Genomic DNA, 18,224 nt, shown 5'->3' with positions numbered 1-18,224 from the left:
CAGTCGGGTGAGGAGTGAGTGTGGTAAGCGCGTCTACAACTTCTGGGTAGGTGTCTCCTACTTTGGGTCATTTATTTTGTGAACTTCTGGGGCTAGAGTGCACGTGCCGTAAGGGGATACATAAGAGTTACAGGCCCTTTTTGTTCACAAATCCTCTTTTAACAAGTCTATGACAGTTTTTTAGCAGTTTCGCAGATGAATAAAACGAAGCTTAGAAGCTAAGCATACCTATGTAAAAATTCTGTATTTAGCCACCAGGTCAAGTCGGGAGGTAAAAGCCATAAGTAGATGCTGGAGGCCCCTTCTCATTAATATTAGCAGTAGCCAGCACTGATGGGGGCCAGTTTGGGAGGGGGAAGAGATGAAGAGAACTACATGAAGGGAGAAGGAGTGTCTTTGTGGGGCTTAGTTTTAGGCTGTAAATAAAATGTAGTTTTTGTTTTCTTTAGAACATCCTCATTTTGGCTCCAGGCACAGACTGGCCCTGCATTCCCAATTCTGGAACTCTCATGGTCTGCCCCAGAGACTGGGGCTAACTCTAGACCTTCTGGGGGGCAACTACATCCAGGAAGCAGATCCCTGATGTAGAGACAGAAGGTATGTTATCCATGTTTGGAGGGGACAGTCCCAGACACGTGCTGGAACATTATCCAGGTGGAGGAGGTGAGGCAGAGGGAAGGGAAAGGAGAAGCCTAAGGATTTTCCCAGAGGTGGAGGTGCATGCTGGGGGCAGGGACAGCCTGGTGCACAGTTATTCTGCCACCCATCCTAATGTCTGTAGGCAGGTTCTCAGCTCTCGCCCCATTCCCCAGGGAGACAGGAACCAGCCACAGACAGCCCCCTACCTCAACCCAAGGGTTGAGACAGGAGGTAAGAGCCAAAGTTGCTTGCTCCCAGAACTGCCCCATCTGGGAGCTCCCTCTCTCAGAGTCCAGTGAAAGAGCCATTATGGGGAGCTTGGTCCATTGAGGCAGCTGGGGGTGTAGAGTACTTGGGTGGGTAACGAATGAAGAGCCGATCCTCTTCTTTCTTCACCCAGCGGAGGAGTTTGGTCACTACCAGGATAGCACCTGCCTTGGTCACCAGGGGACTGAGGCAGGTATACAGCTCGAATTTGGAGGTTACCTGGGGGGAAGGGGGAGAGAGAGTCAAATGGGTTGGAGCTGGTCCAATCTTGTCCATTTCAACCTAGCCCCATGCCTGCCTCCTGCAGCTTGGACGATGCACCTGGTAGTAGCTCCCACTTGGTGTTGCCTGGATGCTGGACTAAGCAGGTAAGCATCATGGCTGAGGCAGGGGATCTCAGTTGGGCCTAGGGGTCAGCTGGACATAATGGCTTCAACTGGGTGTTACTGGGTGTGTGTGTGAGGCGTAATCTCTAGGCTTCATTTGCTTATCTGTGAACTGGAGGTAATAACAACAACAGCAGTGCTTAATATCTAGCAAGCAGTTTTTGTAGACAAGGTCATGTTTTAAGTTTCAAATACCATTGTTTTCATCATCGGTAGCCCGGGCATGATCAACTCAAGAGAGGCCTGACTTGAATAGGTTACCAGCACCTTTCCTGTGCTACCTCCCACTGCTCTTTCCCTTGCCCCCCACCCCCATTCCCGGTCCCAGCCTTACTAGCCTGTTCTTGCTGTTGCTCAGACACATCCACCACACAGCCTTTGCACAGTCCTTCCCCTCTGTCAGGTATACTTTTCCTCCAGCTGTCCAAACGGACATTAAGTCCCCTCCCCACTCAGATGCCACTTCCTCAGTGAGGCCTTCTCTGACCACCCAATTTAAAATCTGGAGCCAGCCATACCTTGGTTTTAAATACCCTTCTCCACTAGAAGATACAAGAGCTCCTTGGAAAAATGGCTGATCTCAGGACTGGCACAGAGAAAGTATAAGAGGAGCCTGGAACATCTTGTGCCAGTAAGTGTCAAAAGGCTACAAAAGCTAGCCTGGCTAAATCATAGTTGCTGCCAAGTAAATCAGAGACACTGCACATCAAAATAAATGATGGAAAAGGATTTTAGTGCACTAAGACAAAGAAAAGTCTATGAGACCACACTGATATAAAATTATAAGTTGAATAAATAAACAAGAAAAAGTTCTTTTTTACAGAATTCCAACCACTATCTATATAAGGAATAATGAAGTTAGAAAAATCACCATTTGGCAAACTCCAGAGAAACAACTGTTGCAGGCAAGAATTATTAATGGATGTTAGAATTAGTGAGTGAAAGTATCATGAAATACAGGGTATTTACATAATCACCGCAAGATTCTTGCTAAGTACAAAGGAGAAAATACTAACTTTACAGAGGAGAAACTAGGTGGACACCACCTCAACCCAGTAATCAGTTAATATCATCAGCAGTGGGACCCTGATTTGATGCGGAGAAGGGCACATTACTTCTGTGGTATTCTTGCCACAAATGGATGACCTCAATTAATCCTGAGAAAGCATGACCTAAGCCCAAGTGTAGCGGCATTCTACAAACTAACTGGCTGATATTCTTTGAAAGTGTCAGGTTCATGAGACACAAGAGACTGAATAATGAAGATTAGGGAGGGACAATAAATAAATCTAACATGTGATTAGATCCTGGACCAGTAAAAAGTAAAAGGAAGTAAGTGAATAAATGGTGAAATCTGAAATCTGTAGACTAGCTATTATTGTAGCAATGTTAATTTCCTGATTTTGATAGGTCACTGTGGTTGTATAAGATATTAACAAGTAGGGAAACTAGGTGAAGATTTTACAGGAGTTTTTTGTACTATTTTTGGAACTTATTTTTAATTCTAAAATTCCTTGAAAATGGACAGTTATAAATAATTAGAAATAAAATCCTGATATGCAAAAGGTGCAGAATAAATGTGCACTAAGTGGCAGGGCCACTGTCTGATGGGGTTCCCTTAACCGGCCTCCCTGAACAGTTGACCTCTAACAGACCCATAGGAAGTTAAGAGCAGGAACCCTGGGAAGATGCCAGGGAAGGATACCCCAGGCAGAGGGTGCAGCATGGAACCGAGCCTGCTACTCAAGGAGTTTAGGGCACTTGTGGAATTAAAACTAAACTGGTGGCTAATGGGATCCTGCAGACGCATGGATGGGGCTAATGGGGAAAGAGCAGACATAGTGATGGTTGTTAATGGGACCTCTTAAAAGTCAAAGACACTGTAATGGTTGCCAATGGGGAAGCAGTGAAAAGAATAATAGGGCTAATGTAGGGTTGGCAGACACTATGATTGATCCTTAGGGTTTCAGAGGTGCGGGTGCAATGGTGGGACAGTGTTGCAGGCAAGGGCACAGCCCCGGCAAAGGCTCGCTGTGCTTGGTGGAGGCTGTTGTGGCTGGAGAGGTTGTAATAGAGGAAGAGAAGGCATGAAGTGGGGAATTAACTCACTCAGAGCCCTACCAACTCACCCAGGCCAGCAGCGTCTCCCTCTCAGCCACGTGGTAAATGAGGCGCAGGGGCCGGGAGGTGCTGTGGAGGCGAGCATGCAGGCGGTGGTACAGGTCTGACAGCCGCTGCCGCTCCTCCTCTCTGCTGTAGGGGGCCTCCAGCTCGGGGCTGCCATGATGAAGTGAGGCGGGGGCCAGGTCAGTCTAGGCCTCTTTTGGCTCACCCATCTCGCCTCTCAGTCTAGGGATTTCAATTAAATTAGGGATCTTGGCCTCCCCCATTAGACCTGAGGATTCTCTGTGGGTGGAGGCCTTAGACTAGGGGATTCCCTGGGGACTGGGGCCCACCTTCCTTTAGAATAGGGAAATTCTTGAGGTGAGGGATGACTCTCCCTCATCAGAGACCCATTCTATTCCATCTTCCCAGAGAGTCTCTATGAGATGCTGAGCCTCCCCATTAGACAAGCCTTCCCACCCAGCCAGTTGCCCACGGGGTCGGGCCTACCTGGTAAACTGGGGCAGCTGGCGGTGGTGGTCAGGGATGTCCAGAGGCTTATAGAGGAAGTGCCGGAGGCCGGGTGCCCCCACGGCCTGCACACTGTAGGGTGGGGCATTGGGTGATGAGGCATTAGAGAAGCCGGCAGCCTCCCCGAGGGCACGCATTGCACCAAGGGTGCGCATTCCATCTTCAACCAGGCGCCGGCAAGTGGCCATGGCATGGAAGGCCTCACGGTCAGTGCCAAGCAGCAGCAGGCAGATGGGCATGGCATCCAGGCGGGCCACGTAAGCGTAGAAGAAACAGTCAGGGTTGAAACGGGGTAGGCATACGGGTGCCCATGCCTCACCCGCTGCAAAGGCTGGTGCGCCCATCCACTCGAGCAGCAGCTGCAGGTCAGCTGGGTCCAGCCGGCACTCAGCCAGCACCGTCCGTTCCTGGGCTGCAGTTACCAACCGACCACCGACCGCCAAAACTGACAGTGCCAGGCCGGGTGCTGTGCAGCGTCGCAGCAGTGCACCCAGTGCATCTCGCAGTGGGCGTGCAAGGGGCACACAGCGCACAGCGCCCAGCAGTAGTGCACCTGGGTCCCGCTCCACGCTGTCCAGAAGCCGGTCCAGTGTGCGCTCTGAGCCAGCCAGCAGGCGGCGGAGGTCATAGTTCTGCTTGTGTGCAAAGATGCGGGCCACGCTTGCGCGTGTCAGTGTGCTCACAATCTGTGCATGGACAGCTAGCAGCTCCCTGCGCAGCTGGGCTGCCGACTGAGGAGTCCGTGACACAGCCACCAGCAGCAGTGGGCCCTGCTGTAGGAACACCAGCTTGTGGTCCTCTGGAGGAGGGAAGGAGCAGGGCAGGGGGGTGAAGATGGGTCAGGGATTGGTCAGAGGGGATCAGGTGGGGTTCCTCCTCCCCCCATCCCTAACACACACATGCAAGTCTGAGCCCACATGGTCATTCTAGGGGCACACTGACTGGGGTAAGGGCAAGCTGAGGGATTTTGGACATTTGGAGAGACATGATGGGATGGTCCAGGGATCAGGTATGTTAGATACACAGCCTGGAGTTGGGGGAGATGGAACAAGGACTGAGACAGAACATAAAGACATCCAACTCAGCTGCACACATGGCCAGCCTGACCCACCCCCTGCTGTCACACTCTCAGGCAACAAGGAATCAGTCCTTTAGACACCAAGAAGTCAGTTAGTTACTCAGCACCCAGCTGGCCAAATGGATGGACTCCCTGACAGACCTTTGGCTTGTTGCCTCCACATGGTAACCACCCATGGTTAACTGGATTGTCCCCCAGGCAGCTGGACAGACAGACCTATCCATGGCTGGTTGGACAGACTTCCATCCACTCAGCCAGCCAGGCAGCCATATCCCCAATCACTGCCCCCATCCTGCTCCCCTCCCCTTTGCTCACCAGCATAGATGGCACGGATGGCATTGCCTGCACTCTGCACGAAAGATACCAGAGCTGTCATCACACCCATGGTAGCGGACAGCGCCTCCACGCTTCCATATCGAGAGTAGATGGGCTTGCCTGCCTCACTCAGCACAAACACGTGCTTCCGCTGGCTGCGCCAGTCCTCATCACTGGGGTCCCCGCCCTGACTTCCAGGACCACTCTCAGGGCCACCCATGGGACTACTCTTAGGGGCTGCTGGACCCCAGAGCCCACAGGTGCCTGATGGGGCCTCTGACTGGGGTGGTGATGACAGCAGGCTGGATGACTGGTCTTTGTCCCTGGATCCTGAAAGGAAGTCACTGGTTGATCATCTGCACCACCCCCTCCCCAAACCCCATGTCCCAAGGACCCACCAAATCCCTGTTAACCCTGAAATAAACTACATGTTGACACAGACCTCCATGTCTTCCCTTCCCAACAATAACCAATGATAGCCCTAGGTCCCCCAATGATATCCACTAACACTTAGGTTTCGTTGATCCCCCCAATACCTCAATAATTTTGTATTCTTTCATTGTCATTCACTATACCCCCTATGTCCCCCAAAACCAATTAGTCCCCTTTCAATGACTGTCTTCAATCACCGTGAATTCTCAGGTCCTCAAAGCACTCACCTCATTACCTCTGAATGAACATCATTAATATCCTTGTCTTCAATGATCCTCCTCTGATCGTTTATTTATTCTCACTAATATCTATTCATTCCTCAATGATAAGCATTAACATCTAGTAATATCTGGGTTTTTTAACGCCCCCTGAATGACCATAACCCCTCATTTATTCTTACTGGTGCCTAATGATCCCTGATGACCTCCACTGACTGCCCTGATCATCCATTTGTGTTCTTGGTGATGTCCACTAATTTTCCCAATGACTACCATTAATATTCACTAACGTGGATCCTCAGTGGTTCTCTATTCACTCCTCTAACCCACTATTCACTCCCCCTGATGTCTACTAACACCCCAATAACCCCAGATCAACATCACTAACACCTGGCCTTCAAAGACTTTCAATGATTGCCATGATAGTTTATTCTACTTCATGTCCACTGTCCCCTTCCCTGACAGTGAACACCATTAACCACCATGACTCTAAGGACTTCAGTGATATCCATGGACTCCTCTGACCCTACCTTTATTCTCATTGATATCCATTCCCTTCCCCCCATGGCCATCATTAATCTCCACAAATTCCAGGACTTCAGTAACCTCCACTGACTCCCATGCCACCTTTCCCATTTATTCCCATTGATGTCTACCTGATTCCCCCAATGACAGCCATTGTTATCTATCAATCTGTACCTGTGTCAACAATTTTGCCATAAAATTGATCACATATTTTCTCACTGACATTCATTGATCCCCAAAGACCAATTATTCTGCTTCTGAGTGCCATTAACTGAAAATAATTCCCAAGTCCTCAATGAACTACCCTCCCCACTTATCCTCAGTAATGTCCACTGATTTCTCCCAATTACTCCATTAACATCCATTAATTCTAAAGTGATCAATGATTCCCCAATGAACATCTTTATACATCCACTAACAGCTGGGTCACTGATCCCCTGACACTCCACATAATCTCATGGATGTCCAGTCTCCTCTCCTGCTGTTCACCATTAATATCCACTAAAATCTGGTTCCTCAAAGTACCCCCAAGCTCCATCTATCCCCCAAATCCACCACAGACTCTTCAATAATGCAAATACTCTGAATGCCCAATGACCACCTTTCCCATCTCAATTACTTAAATAACACCACACCACCAAATAGTTTGTGTTTGGCTTCATTGACTGTTTTGATCCCTCACTAACCTAAACACCCTAAATCTCCAGTGACACTCTTTGATGCCACCTGATCCCTTTTTGATTCCTCAATGACCTAAACTCACACCAAGTCTCCAGTGACCATCCATTGACACCCACTGACTCACTTTCCATTACTCGATGATTTAAAGTACACCCTGAGTTCTCAATAACTTCCTACTAACCCAGCTATGGCTTAAGTTACTGTTCTGGATCCCAAGAGATTCCTCACTGGTCCAATGACCCTTCCAACAAAGACAACCCCTAGGGATTTTTTCCAAGATGCCCGTAAGGAGGACTCACCTGTTTCCTCCAGGTGCCCGTCCCCGGGATCCAGTTGGCTACTCTGAATCCCGCCACCTTCTCCATCCTCGTCACTGGGGAACCGCGTGGCTTCCAAGTCCTCCGTACCTCCGGGGACTGGGGCAGCAGCATCTCCTCCGGTCTCCATCTGCACATCCCTGAGTTAGGACGGGGAGGGGACTGGAAGCGATGGGCAGCAAAAGAAACTTCTTAAAAGCCTTTAAAGAGCCCCGCCCCCTTAGATAACCTCCTAGCGCCCGTTTCCCCACAGGTTTCAACAAAATAAGATTCAGAAACATGACCAACTGTTAGTATCTTCCAACACTCTCTGGATAAGCAGGCTCTACCTGGCCTCTGGAAATAAAGATACATAAACACCTGTTTTAACCGGACACCATCACTTCCCATAGAAGCAGCAGCATCATATTTCCGGGTGGGCAGCTGTCTCGCCACACTTCCGGGTGCGACGCCGCTCTAAGACACTTCCGGTTGCGGAGCTTCATTCCCTTCCCGCGGCGCCGGGTTCTCTTCCCTCCCGCCGCCCACAGGTGTTAGCTCACCTGGAGATGGCGCGCGCCACTCCAGGATCTACGTCACATCTGGTCGGGAACCCAGTGAGCACCGTTCACACCCCTTTCCTCCGCTGTGGCTCGAGCTCCTATCGAGGCAAGCCGGGCAAGCCTCTTGTACTGATGACTGTCGGCCGGAGGGGATGGGGCTCGCACTCAGCCAATCCTGGAGTACGGAGGCGGGACCGCCTCCGTCCTGGCCCAATCCAGAGAAGCCGGCTCCCTGCCTGCAGTTCCGCCTCCGCAACGCCCGCCTGGTTTGTTTGACCGGTCTGGTGCGTGCGACAGCTTTACCGCCGCCAGTCACTTGACTGACACATCTCGGGACGCCAAAGACCAGCTCAAGCCACTTCATTTCTTCACTCGTGGGCGTTCTTTGCCTGATACCCAAGTCCTAGCAATAGACATGCTTCCCAATAACCGAGGCGAGGTCACCCTCCCTTATCCACCGTGAAAAGCGGAGGTGTGGGGTGAGGTGAACGGAAAGTCGCTGCTTCCAATTGGAGTGCCGTGAACCAACCGGGCCAGCCTATGGGACTCGGATCCTAAAGTAAAGGCGGTCCTCTCAGAAGTAGGAAGTACGCGTATGTCTCTCTGGATCCCGCCGAAGGGCTCGGCGGCCTCTGGAAAAAGGGAAGCGCGACTCGTGAACATCCTCGTGGTGCGGGGACGTGGGGTTGCGAAGGAACAGACCCGGCTAGTCAGAGCTTTCGGAGATGGGCGAAAGGCCTGGGTACCCGCATGGTTCTGTGGGTGGAGCTAGGAAGATTAGGGCCTCTCACCAAGCCCCGGTTGGCTGAGGAAAGTGTCCCGCCGGCTCTTGCGTGTCGCCATTGGCTGGACGAGGGTTGGGCGTGGCGGCTCCGCCGCGGGAACTGTCAGGCTGAAGGGGACCCGCGCTGGCTTAGGAGGACGGCGCGAGGCGGGGGTCCGGCCTGCCAGGAGGAGGCCGTCCTAGCCGGCACTTCTAGCGTGAGGGCGCGCGCGGGTGTGAACGCACTGAGTCTGGACTGCCCATCGCCTCTGTCCTGGATGTCTCTTCCTACGACTCTCCCCGGTCCCTGAGTCTACCTTTGGGGGTCTCTCTGCGTCTGCGTCTCCCTCTCTCTTCCTGTATCTCTCTGTCGTCTCCTTCCTTATCTCTTTAGCTCTTTCTCTCTCTCTGTCTTTCTCTGGTAGGTCTCTGCCTGTCTTGGTGTCTCTCAGTCTGTCTTTTTTCTCTCTCCTCCGTATCTCGCTTTCTTTCTAGGCCCCTTTTTCCAGACTGCTCTCTACTCCCGAGTGCCGCCCGCCCCGAGCCCCAAGCCGCAAAGCCCCTGGGGAGGGACCTGGTGGAGTTCCCATTTCCTTCCCCCGCGGGGTTTCCGTGCCTCCCGGGAGTCCCAGGGAAAAGCCTGCAGCCCGGGGCAGGGGCGGCGGGAGGAGGGGCCGGCGGGCTCCTTCCGGCCTCTAGGCGACCTCGTGCGCGCTCCCCGCGATGACTTCGGCGGCCGCAGCGTGTGAGCGAGGGCCGGAGGATCTGGAAGCTCTGTAGGACTCTGCGGCGGGGGCGGATGTGGAGGCTCTGGCCTCGGATTTCTGACCCGAGGCCGCTTAGGGACTGAAGGCTTCGGGGTGCGTTCCCTCAGTCCCCTGCCCGTGGTTTCCCCACCTGTGAAAGGACACTTTTTAAGTTGTAGACCCTCCCGCCTGAGAATTACAGTAAAGATGCTTAGCATATTTTGAGCCATTGCTAGGTGGAAGCCTTTGGTACTAGATATGATAATTACATTATGGTTAGGGTAATGAATACTGAATGCCTAATATACAATAGATAATAGATAAATAACAAAATACATAAAATATGATTTATATAGCAATCAGAAGCAATATATAAATTTATGTGCATACACATATATTTACCTTATAAGTTTAGAAACAATATGTGATAAACATGTAGCAAGCACAATAAATATAAATATCTAAAACAAATTCCTATAATTATATTGAAACAAATATAACAAATATGTGAAAGAAAATAAATCTGTATACTTATATTAAATGTATATAATAGATAATATACTTACTATTCTTTATACAGTATGTATACTACATAGTAATTATAAAGTATATAAAACAATTATATTTTAATCATTTGATAATTTTTATAATATAAAATGGGCAAATGTAACATAAAACATAATACTTAGTGGTAATATGGTTATTATGACAGCAAACTTGAATTAGGGTGGTGAGGATTGTGGCCTTTGGAGCTGGGTAAGACACCTTCCCCCTTTCCTAGCACTCTGGCTGTGTGGCCTTGGGCAGACCTCTTGCTCTCTGTGGTGGATTGAATTGTGTAATCCAATTTAGACTCCTTATTGGTCTTGATCCCCATTCCTGTGGGTGTGAAACCACTGTAAAAAGGATCTTTTTGAAAAGATGCCTTTTTGGGTGGAGGTGTGGCTGGACTGAAGCAGAAGCAGTTCAGACATAGAGAAGAATCAAGTTGTGCCAGTTTGGATGTATTATGTCCCCAAAAATGTCATGTTTGTTGCAATCTTGTGGGGGCAGATGTATTAGTGTTGATTAGGTTGGAACCTTTTGATTGAGTGTTTCCATGGAGATGTGACGAAATCAACTGTGAGTGAGACCTTTGATTGGATAATTTCCATGGAGGTTATCCCACCCATTCAGGGTGGGTCTTGATTAAATCACTGGAGCCATATAAGTGCTGACAAACAGAACTCAGTGCTGCAGCTGAGAGACACATTTTGAAGACGGCTGTTGAAAGCTGATGCTGACATTTTGTAGAACGCCATTCTGAAATGCATCCTGGGAGCAAGCAGACGCCAGCCACATGCCTTCACAGCTAACAGGTTTTCCAGTCGCCATTGGCCATCCTTCAGTGAAGGTACCCTATTGTTGATGCCTTACCTTGGACACTTAATGTCCTTAAGAGTGTAACTTTGTAACCAAATAAACCCCTTTATAAAAGCCAATCCATTTCTGGTGTTTTGCAAAACAGCTGCATTAGCAAACAGGAACACAATCAAGGGGCTGGAGCCAGAAATAACCAGAACTGGAAGATAACAGAGAGGACCTGTCCCCTGACACAAAGAGGGGACATAAGCCAAGGAACCCTGAGGATCTCCAGCAGCCAGCACTAGAATGTTACAGACCTTAGGGAGAAAGCATCACCATGCTGACACCTCGATTTTGAACTTCTAGCTTCTAGCCTCAAATCTGTGAGCCAGTACATTCTTGTTGTTAAGCCCACCCATTGTAGCCGCCTGACAAACTGAGAAACCCTTTCTGGGTCTGCCTTTGTTCACCTGTGCAGTGGGAATGTTGGTAGGAGTGCCACATCACTGGGGTGTCCCTGGAGGATTAAGTAACTATGCTTTAAAAAGCATCTACAACAGTGCCTGGCAAATGGTAGTCTCTCAGTAAATGTTAGATGTTATTTTTCTTAGATGATATTGTGGCTAATATAATTACATGTTAATTATGATGATACAGTAGGATAGGTGCAATTATAACAATATGAAATTATTCCATGCACAATATCTTATACACTATGATGCACATACATTATAAATTATTGTATCTTATGTTTCCTATGTTGTATTAAATAATACATAATATTATATACTTTAAAGCTGTATGATTGAGTACTTGGTACGTGGAAGACATAGCGGCGCAGCATAAATGCCTACTTAGGCAGATGGACACTTAGAAAGCCAGACAGACAACTCCCCAAACAAATAGACAAGACCTCCAGCTGAACATATAAAGACCTAGACAGACAGATGGAGACAGAATACCCCTTTGCCAGTCTGTCAGATGTCATGTCTCTATGACTTGATTGGTATTTCTATATGTTAAAAGTTTTAGATTATGTATTTATAGATGTATTTAATGTTCCAGAGATCAGTTAGGTTATATATTAAGGGATCAGCGTCTCAAAGTTTGGAGATAGCCATTACAATTCAGGAATAGATTTGACTGCTATTAAGAGCTTATAATCTAGGGACCATTACAATAATCGTTCCCCTCTTAGACTGTGTTCTAAGATTCAGTTCTGAGTTTACACATTGTAAGTTAGTTCATATTGGTGAGGCATTACAGTGTCTGCCCTTGTTTCTGGCGTACTTCACTCAAAATGCTGTGTACAGGATCCATTCACCTCGTCGTGTGTCTCACAGCTTCACTCCTCGTAGTTGCTCAATATTCCATTGTATGCACACACCACAGTTCTCTATTCTTCCTCAGTGTATGTACCCTTAGGCCACCTCCACCCATTGCAAATCATGAATACTGCCTCCATGAACACCTGTGTGCAAATGTCCGTTTATGTCTCTGCTCTCAGATCTTCTGATGACATACCCCATAATGAGGTTGCGGGACCTGATAGCCCCCACATAGCTTTTTGTGGAACCACCACACTGACCCCCAGAAAGGCTACACCATTCTGCCTGCTCATCAACGGTAGATAGGTACATCCCTCTCTCCATGCCTTCTCCAACACTTTTACTCCTATATATATTTTTCCTACAATTTTATAGAGTTATTCAAATGGGACTTTTGACATAGAGTTGTTACTAATAAGTTTTAAGACTTTTGGAATGTTGTGATGAGGTGACTGTATTTTGCAGATGGGAAGAGCATGTCTTTTTGGGGTCCAGAGGGATTGAATCATGTTCCCCATAAAGATACGTTCAAGTCTTAATCTGTTCCTGTGGGTGTGAACCCATTTTTACATGAGACTTTTGATGATGTTATTATTAGTTAAGGTGTGGTCAAATTGAATCTGGATGAATCTTCATCTACATGACTGGGGGCCATTTAAAGAGGAAATTCAGTTCCAATCAGTCAGAGAAAACAACAAGAAAAAAGCCAGAAGTCAGAAGAAGCCAGAGAGTAGAAAGAGGTTGCCGTGTGACGGAGGACTGCCATCACCAGAATGCTACTGATCCTGAGGGAAAACATGCCCTTGTCAGCATCTTGGTTTTGGACTTCTAGCCTTCAAAACCTTGAGACAATACATTCCTGTGAAGCCAACCAGGATGTGGTACTTGTCAGAGCATCGGTGGCAAACTGTGACAAATCTCTTTTGCCTTACCTATATAACCCTCCTCACCATGCCAGAACCCCTGGCAACTGTTGCTCTTTTAACTATCTCTATAGTTTTTCCTTTTCCAGAATGTCCTGTGATTGGAATCATAGAGTATGTAACTGGTTACTTTCACTTAGCGATAAGCACTTTCAGTTCATTTATATCTTTTTTTTTGGCTTGATAGCTCATTTTTATTGCTGAACAATATTCCACTGTATTGAGGTATCACAGTTTGTTCTTCCATTTACCTGTTGAAGGACTTCTTGGTTGCTTCCCGTTTTGGGTGATAATGAATAAAGCTACTATAAACATTCATCAGTAAGTTTTTGTGAAGACATAATTTTTCAAATCAGTTAGGAAAATACCTAAGAATGAGATTGTTGGGTAATATGGTAAGACAATATTTAGCTTTGTAAGAAACAGCCAAACCGCCTTCCAAAGTGGCTGTACCATTTTGCATTCCCACCAGTAATGAATGAGAAATCTTGTTGCGCTGTATCATCATCAATGTTTGGTATAGTCAGTGTTTGGATTTTAGCCATTCTTCTTGATGTGTAATGGTATCTCATGTTGTTTGAGATGCAATTTCCTAATGACAAATTATGATGAGCATATATTCATAGGCTTACTGACATCTGTTTATCTTCTTTGTTTGGAAGTATATTTGGATCTTTTTCCTATATTGAAATATTCATGTGTATCTTATCATTTCAAGTGAAATGTGGAAACCTTACCACCACTTAGGTCCTTTTGCCCTTTCCTCTTTTAAATATATTTGTTAAATATTTCCCCTATAATGATTAATATCCATATCAATGTTCTAACATTTTAATTTCAACCATGTTATGTAATTTTTAAAATTAAGAGAATCATCTATTGTATATTTACTATTCTCATTGCTCCTTCTTTATTCTTGGTATTCCAAGTGTCCTTCTGTTTTTCTGGTGAAGAATGTCTATTGGCACTTGTTTTAGAGCAGGTCTACTGCGAACTTACTCCCTTACCTGTCCTTCTTCTGAGATGTCTTTTTTTTCACGTGCATTTCTGAAGAATATTTTTGCTTCATACAGAACTTGGGGCTGATAGTTCTTTTAGGTGTACACCTGAAATATTTCATGCCAATCCCTACTGGCTTTCATGATTTCTGATAAGACATTCACTATTGTTGAAATCATTGTTCCTATAGAAATAATGTGCCATTTCTCTGTAGCTAATTTCATGTTTTCCTCTTTGTTTTTCTCAAGAATTTGGCTATGATATATTTGGACATGAATATCTTTGGGTTTGTCCTACTTGGGGTTCACCAGCTTCTTAAATACTTAGGTGATATCTTTTGCCAAATTTGGGAGCTTTTCAGCAATTATTTCTTCAAATCCATTTTAGCTCACATTGTTTGTTCTCTTTCTCTGGGACTCCAATGACACCAATAGTAGATTTCTGATAATTATCCCACAGATCCATGGGTCTCATTTAATATCTTTTTTTCAGTCTATTTTCTCTTTGTTGTTCAGATTTGTTAATTTATATTGATGTATCTTCAACTTTACTGATTTTTTTCTTCTGTCCTCTTTCTGGTTCTGTTGAGCTCATCCAGCGAGGTTTTCGTTTGCCCGTTTGCTTGTTTGTTTTACTTTGTTCAATTTTCAGTATTTTTCACTTTTAAAATTTTTATTTGGTTCTGCTTTCTATCTCTATTCCATTGCTGAAATTTTCTATTTTTTCACTTGTTTCAAGAATATTCATAATTTATGACTGTTAAAATCCTTGCCCAGTATTTCCAACGTCATTTACATATCAGTGTTAGAGTCAGTTGATTGTCTTTTTTTCTTGTGAGTTGAGATTTTCCTAGTTCTGGGTATGATGTGTAATTTTGGACTGTATCCTGGATCTTTTGTGTGTTATAAGACATGGTTCCTTTTAAAATTTTCTCTTTGAGTAAGTGATTTGTTTGGTAGGAAGCTGTTTTGGCTTGGAACGTGTGTCCTCGACCACTTTTGTTAGCTGTGGCTCAACTATGAATTTAGGTTTCAAAGCCTTTGCAGTGTACTTCTGTTCTGCGTCATTTTGTGTGATGCCCAGATGCCAAACAGAAAACTGGTTGGTACTCTTTTCTGTAGTTCAGGACTCCAACCTTTGTGCATTGATTTTGGTCAGCTTCACACATGCATTTCTCTGCAGTTTGCCAGGACACCATATAAAAATTTAATGAATCCCTTTCTCCCATTCCAGTCCTCCCCATACTCTCTGGTTGGGATAGAAAAAAGTTTCTTCTTCTTACTGCAGGATGGAAATGGAATTCCTAGCTCCAAGCCCCAAACTGGCAGAGCAGTGATGCTCTGCAGGGGAAACAGCCTCCACAGAGCTAGCCCAGGCTCATTGCTATGGGGTGTCAATGCTTTAGGACGACGCAGGTGACAGAGTCAGGAAATATAATTATGTATACTAGTACTTGTATATGCATGTATTGATATTTATTTCTGTATCTGTCTACCTGAAGATATACTAAAATAAATGTGAGATCACTCTGATTTCTCTAACTCTAACCAGCACCACAGAGTCCAGTCTAGCCTTTTTCCCCTTTGTTTATGGGGGGGGGGGGACTTGGAGGAATTCATTGGTGACTGGCACTGAGAGGCAATGGAATATGGCAGGGGACAAGCAACTGGTTCTTGACCTTTTTATGATTTTCGCCCCTTTGAGGGGAAAGCCTGGGAGTGTGGTTAAAGCTAGGGCACATGGCCTAGAAAAGTTGCATGTTAGGAGTATAGCTCTATTCTCTGACCTGCAAGTGAGTCCCAGCTACATGTCTGCCAGGACCTGGCATTCTCAGATGAAGGGGATAGGGAGAGACTAGGGTCATGGTCTCTCCCTGGTGAGAGGCCAACCTTGGAGTGAAAGTTGGGGACAGGGTAGGTCCAAGGAGCAGGGCCAAATTTTGGAGGTAGGATGAGTGATGATTGTAGTGACCAGTTTCTGAACTATTTGTGATATCCTACTGAGTTCTTTCCTTTTTCAGGGCCTCCCCAGGGCCATTTGAGTAGCTCTAATTATACTGGCATACTTTGCAAAATAGGGATACATCCATAATTTGCATTAACTTAACAATATAACTGCAATTTATAGTACTCTGGAGAATCCTCTTGTTCCTGCTAATCAAAAGTGTTATTGAGATCATCATGATACATCTTTATATGACTCTTATTTGCATTTATATTAATATTATAATTTAAATTAATACTACAATTCAGAATGTAGATGTGCTTGTAAAATAGGAGGAGAAAATCCGTATATTATATGGATACTATGAGGCTTAGTAGAGGTACATTCTCATTTTATTAAAGCAATGTTAATTATTGCTAAAATGTTAGTACTAAGAAATATTAACAAAGGAGTAATGCTAGTAAATATAATAATATGAACAGCAAAATTTATTGAGTGCTTACTGTATTTTAGGTACTACCTTAAGTGTGTTATATGTTTTAAGTATTTAATCTTGGCAATAATCCTGTAGGAGAGGTTCTGTGATTATCCACATTTCACAGTTGAGGAATCTGAGGCACAGCTCTCAAATGATCTGCCCTGTGGAACTACAGCCCAGAATTAATATAACTTTGATTTTAACCTACACAATTTGAGCTCTGGCTCCAGTTAGTTAACCTCTGTGTTTCTCATGATGATTTAAGGTATAGATATCATGAGGCAATAATAATATCTGTCCACACATTGTCCTTATTATAATCTTACATCAGTGAAGGTAGAGGAACTTCAAGAAAGTCTTGCTTTAGCCACTTCCCTCCACCCCCCACCTTGTTCCCCAGTCTCCTACCGGCTCCCACCTTCCTGCTGGTGTCTGCATCCTCCTGAGTTCCTGTCACCATGCCTGGGCCTGATCTTGTGTCAGTGGATTTTGAATGCCTCAACATGGGGGATCCTGTGAGTAATCTTTCCATCCCCTCAGTCATTATTGCTTTATGCAGCACCTGGCATCCTCAGCAGGGAAATGAAGCTCTATAATGAGATCACATTACTACGGTCAACCTACCAGCATTTCTCCCCATCAAATCTGAAGATCTCAATCCTGCTATGACAGAGAGAATTTTGGGGTGTCTGGAGCCCAACAGGATGTTGTTAAACACCAAGACTGCATCCACCCACCCCACAAATACTCCTGGGTACCAGATCATTTTTCCTCTTTCCTTGCCAGATGATCAAGGGCCCTTATGACAAATCTGAATGTATCAACACAATTTATGAGTAAAAATATTGTGGTTACTTTCATGAGTGGATATTTCCCAGGAAGGAGTATCTCATCTATGATGAGCTCTCCCACCCTTAGCACTTTGCCTTCTCTGACCCCACTTCATGGAACCCTCATTTTCACCAATGGAGCAGAAACACACGCATTCTCTCGACTGCCTACCTTAGGGCACTGTGGTCCCAGGACTGCCCAACTGTGGCTGATTACATGCCCTGCTCAGAGCCTCCTGAGGCCCTGGGGCTGGGTACACATGAACCTAGAGTAGATAAAGTATGCTGATCCTCACAATATGATTTCTGAAGCAGTTCTGAATAACAGGAATTTAGAATTTAATAGGTACAGCATGAAATAACAAGGAGTACAACTGGGAGAGGAAGGAGGACAAGTTGGGATCGACAGGACAGAAGGTAAGTCTATTATGAGGGACCCACCGGCTGTCCTTGAGGCCCAGATCTGTTGCTTATTCTCTCCTCATGATATCTGCTCCCTTCCCCTGTTCCCTGCTTGCCCCCACCCCCTTCTCCTGTTTTCTCTCCATTTTCCCTTCTTTCTCATTGTCTCATGCAGGGACTTGGCACTAGTAACTTGTAGAATTATTGTTCAAGTCTGCACTGAGACTCAATTTGGGGGTTCACAACAAAGAGTCACTCCCAGAGGTAAAAGGGGGAGGAAAACCCCCTGCAAGAGAAAGTGTAGAATTAGGATAAGGTAAAAGGCATATATAAGAACCACTATGTGTCAATCTAAAGGCCAAATAGAAAAAGCACAAAAGGGAAAGGAAGGAAAGATAGCCACCACAAATGGGAGAGAAGGGATAGCTTGGAG

The 18,224-nt window shown here is 46.0% G+C and overlaps 1 protein-coding gene across 5 annotated transcripts; it reads right to left on the bottom strand.

The window, feature by feature from the left end:
• Nucleotides 1-55: 55 nt before the first annotated feature.
• MON1B (MON1 homolog B, secretory trafficking associated) lies at nucleotides 56-8,678 on the bottom strand. Of its 5 annotated transcripts, none has more exons than XM_037816278.1 (6): nucleotides 8,035-8,678; nucleotides 7,475-7,632; nucleotides 5,320-5,649; nucleotides 3,906-4,725; nucleotides 3,422-3,569; nucleotides 56-1,125 (listed from the first exon to the last, which is right to left on the bottom strand). In XM_037816278.1, exons 2-6 carry the CDS (start codon nucleotides 7,620-7,622, stop codon nucleotides 925-927), a joined length of 1,647 nt encoding a protein of 548 aa, XP_037672206.1. In that variant the 5' UTR covers nucleotides 7,623-7,632; nucleotides 8,035-8,678; the 3' UTR covers nucleotides 56-924. The 5 variants fall into 5 exon arrangements, with proteins under 5 accessions (XP_037672206.1, XP_037672204.1, XP_037672203.1 ...); XM_037816276.1 differs by having other exon boundaries at nucleotides 7,475-7,654; nucleotides 8,035-8,677; XM_037816275.1 differs by lacking the exon at nucleotides 8,035-8,678 and adding an exon at nucleotides 7,853-8,010 and having other exon boundaries at nucleotides 7,475-7,654.
• Between the last annotated feature and the right edge of the window lie 9,546 nt (nucleotides 8,679-18,224).

The sequence above is a fragment of the Choloepus didactylus genome, chromosome 22 (assembly GCF_015220235.1).
Source record: "Choloepus didactylus isolate mChoDid1 chromosome 22, mChoDid1.pri, whole genome shotgun sequence".
Taxonomy (NCBI): Eukaryota; Metazoa; Chordata; class Mammalia; order Pilosa; family Megalonychidae; genus Choloepus; species Choloepus didactylus.
This window is presented reverse-complemented; position numbering and strand designations above follow the sequence as displayed.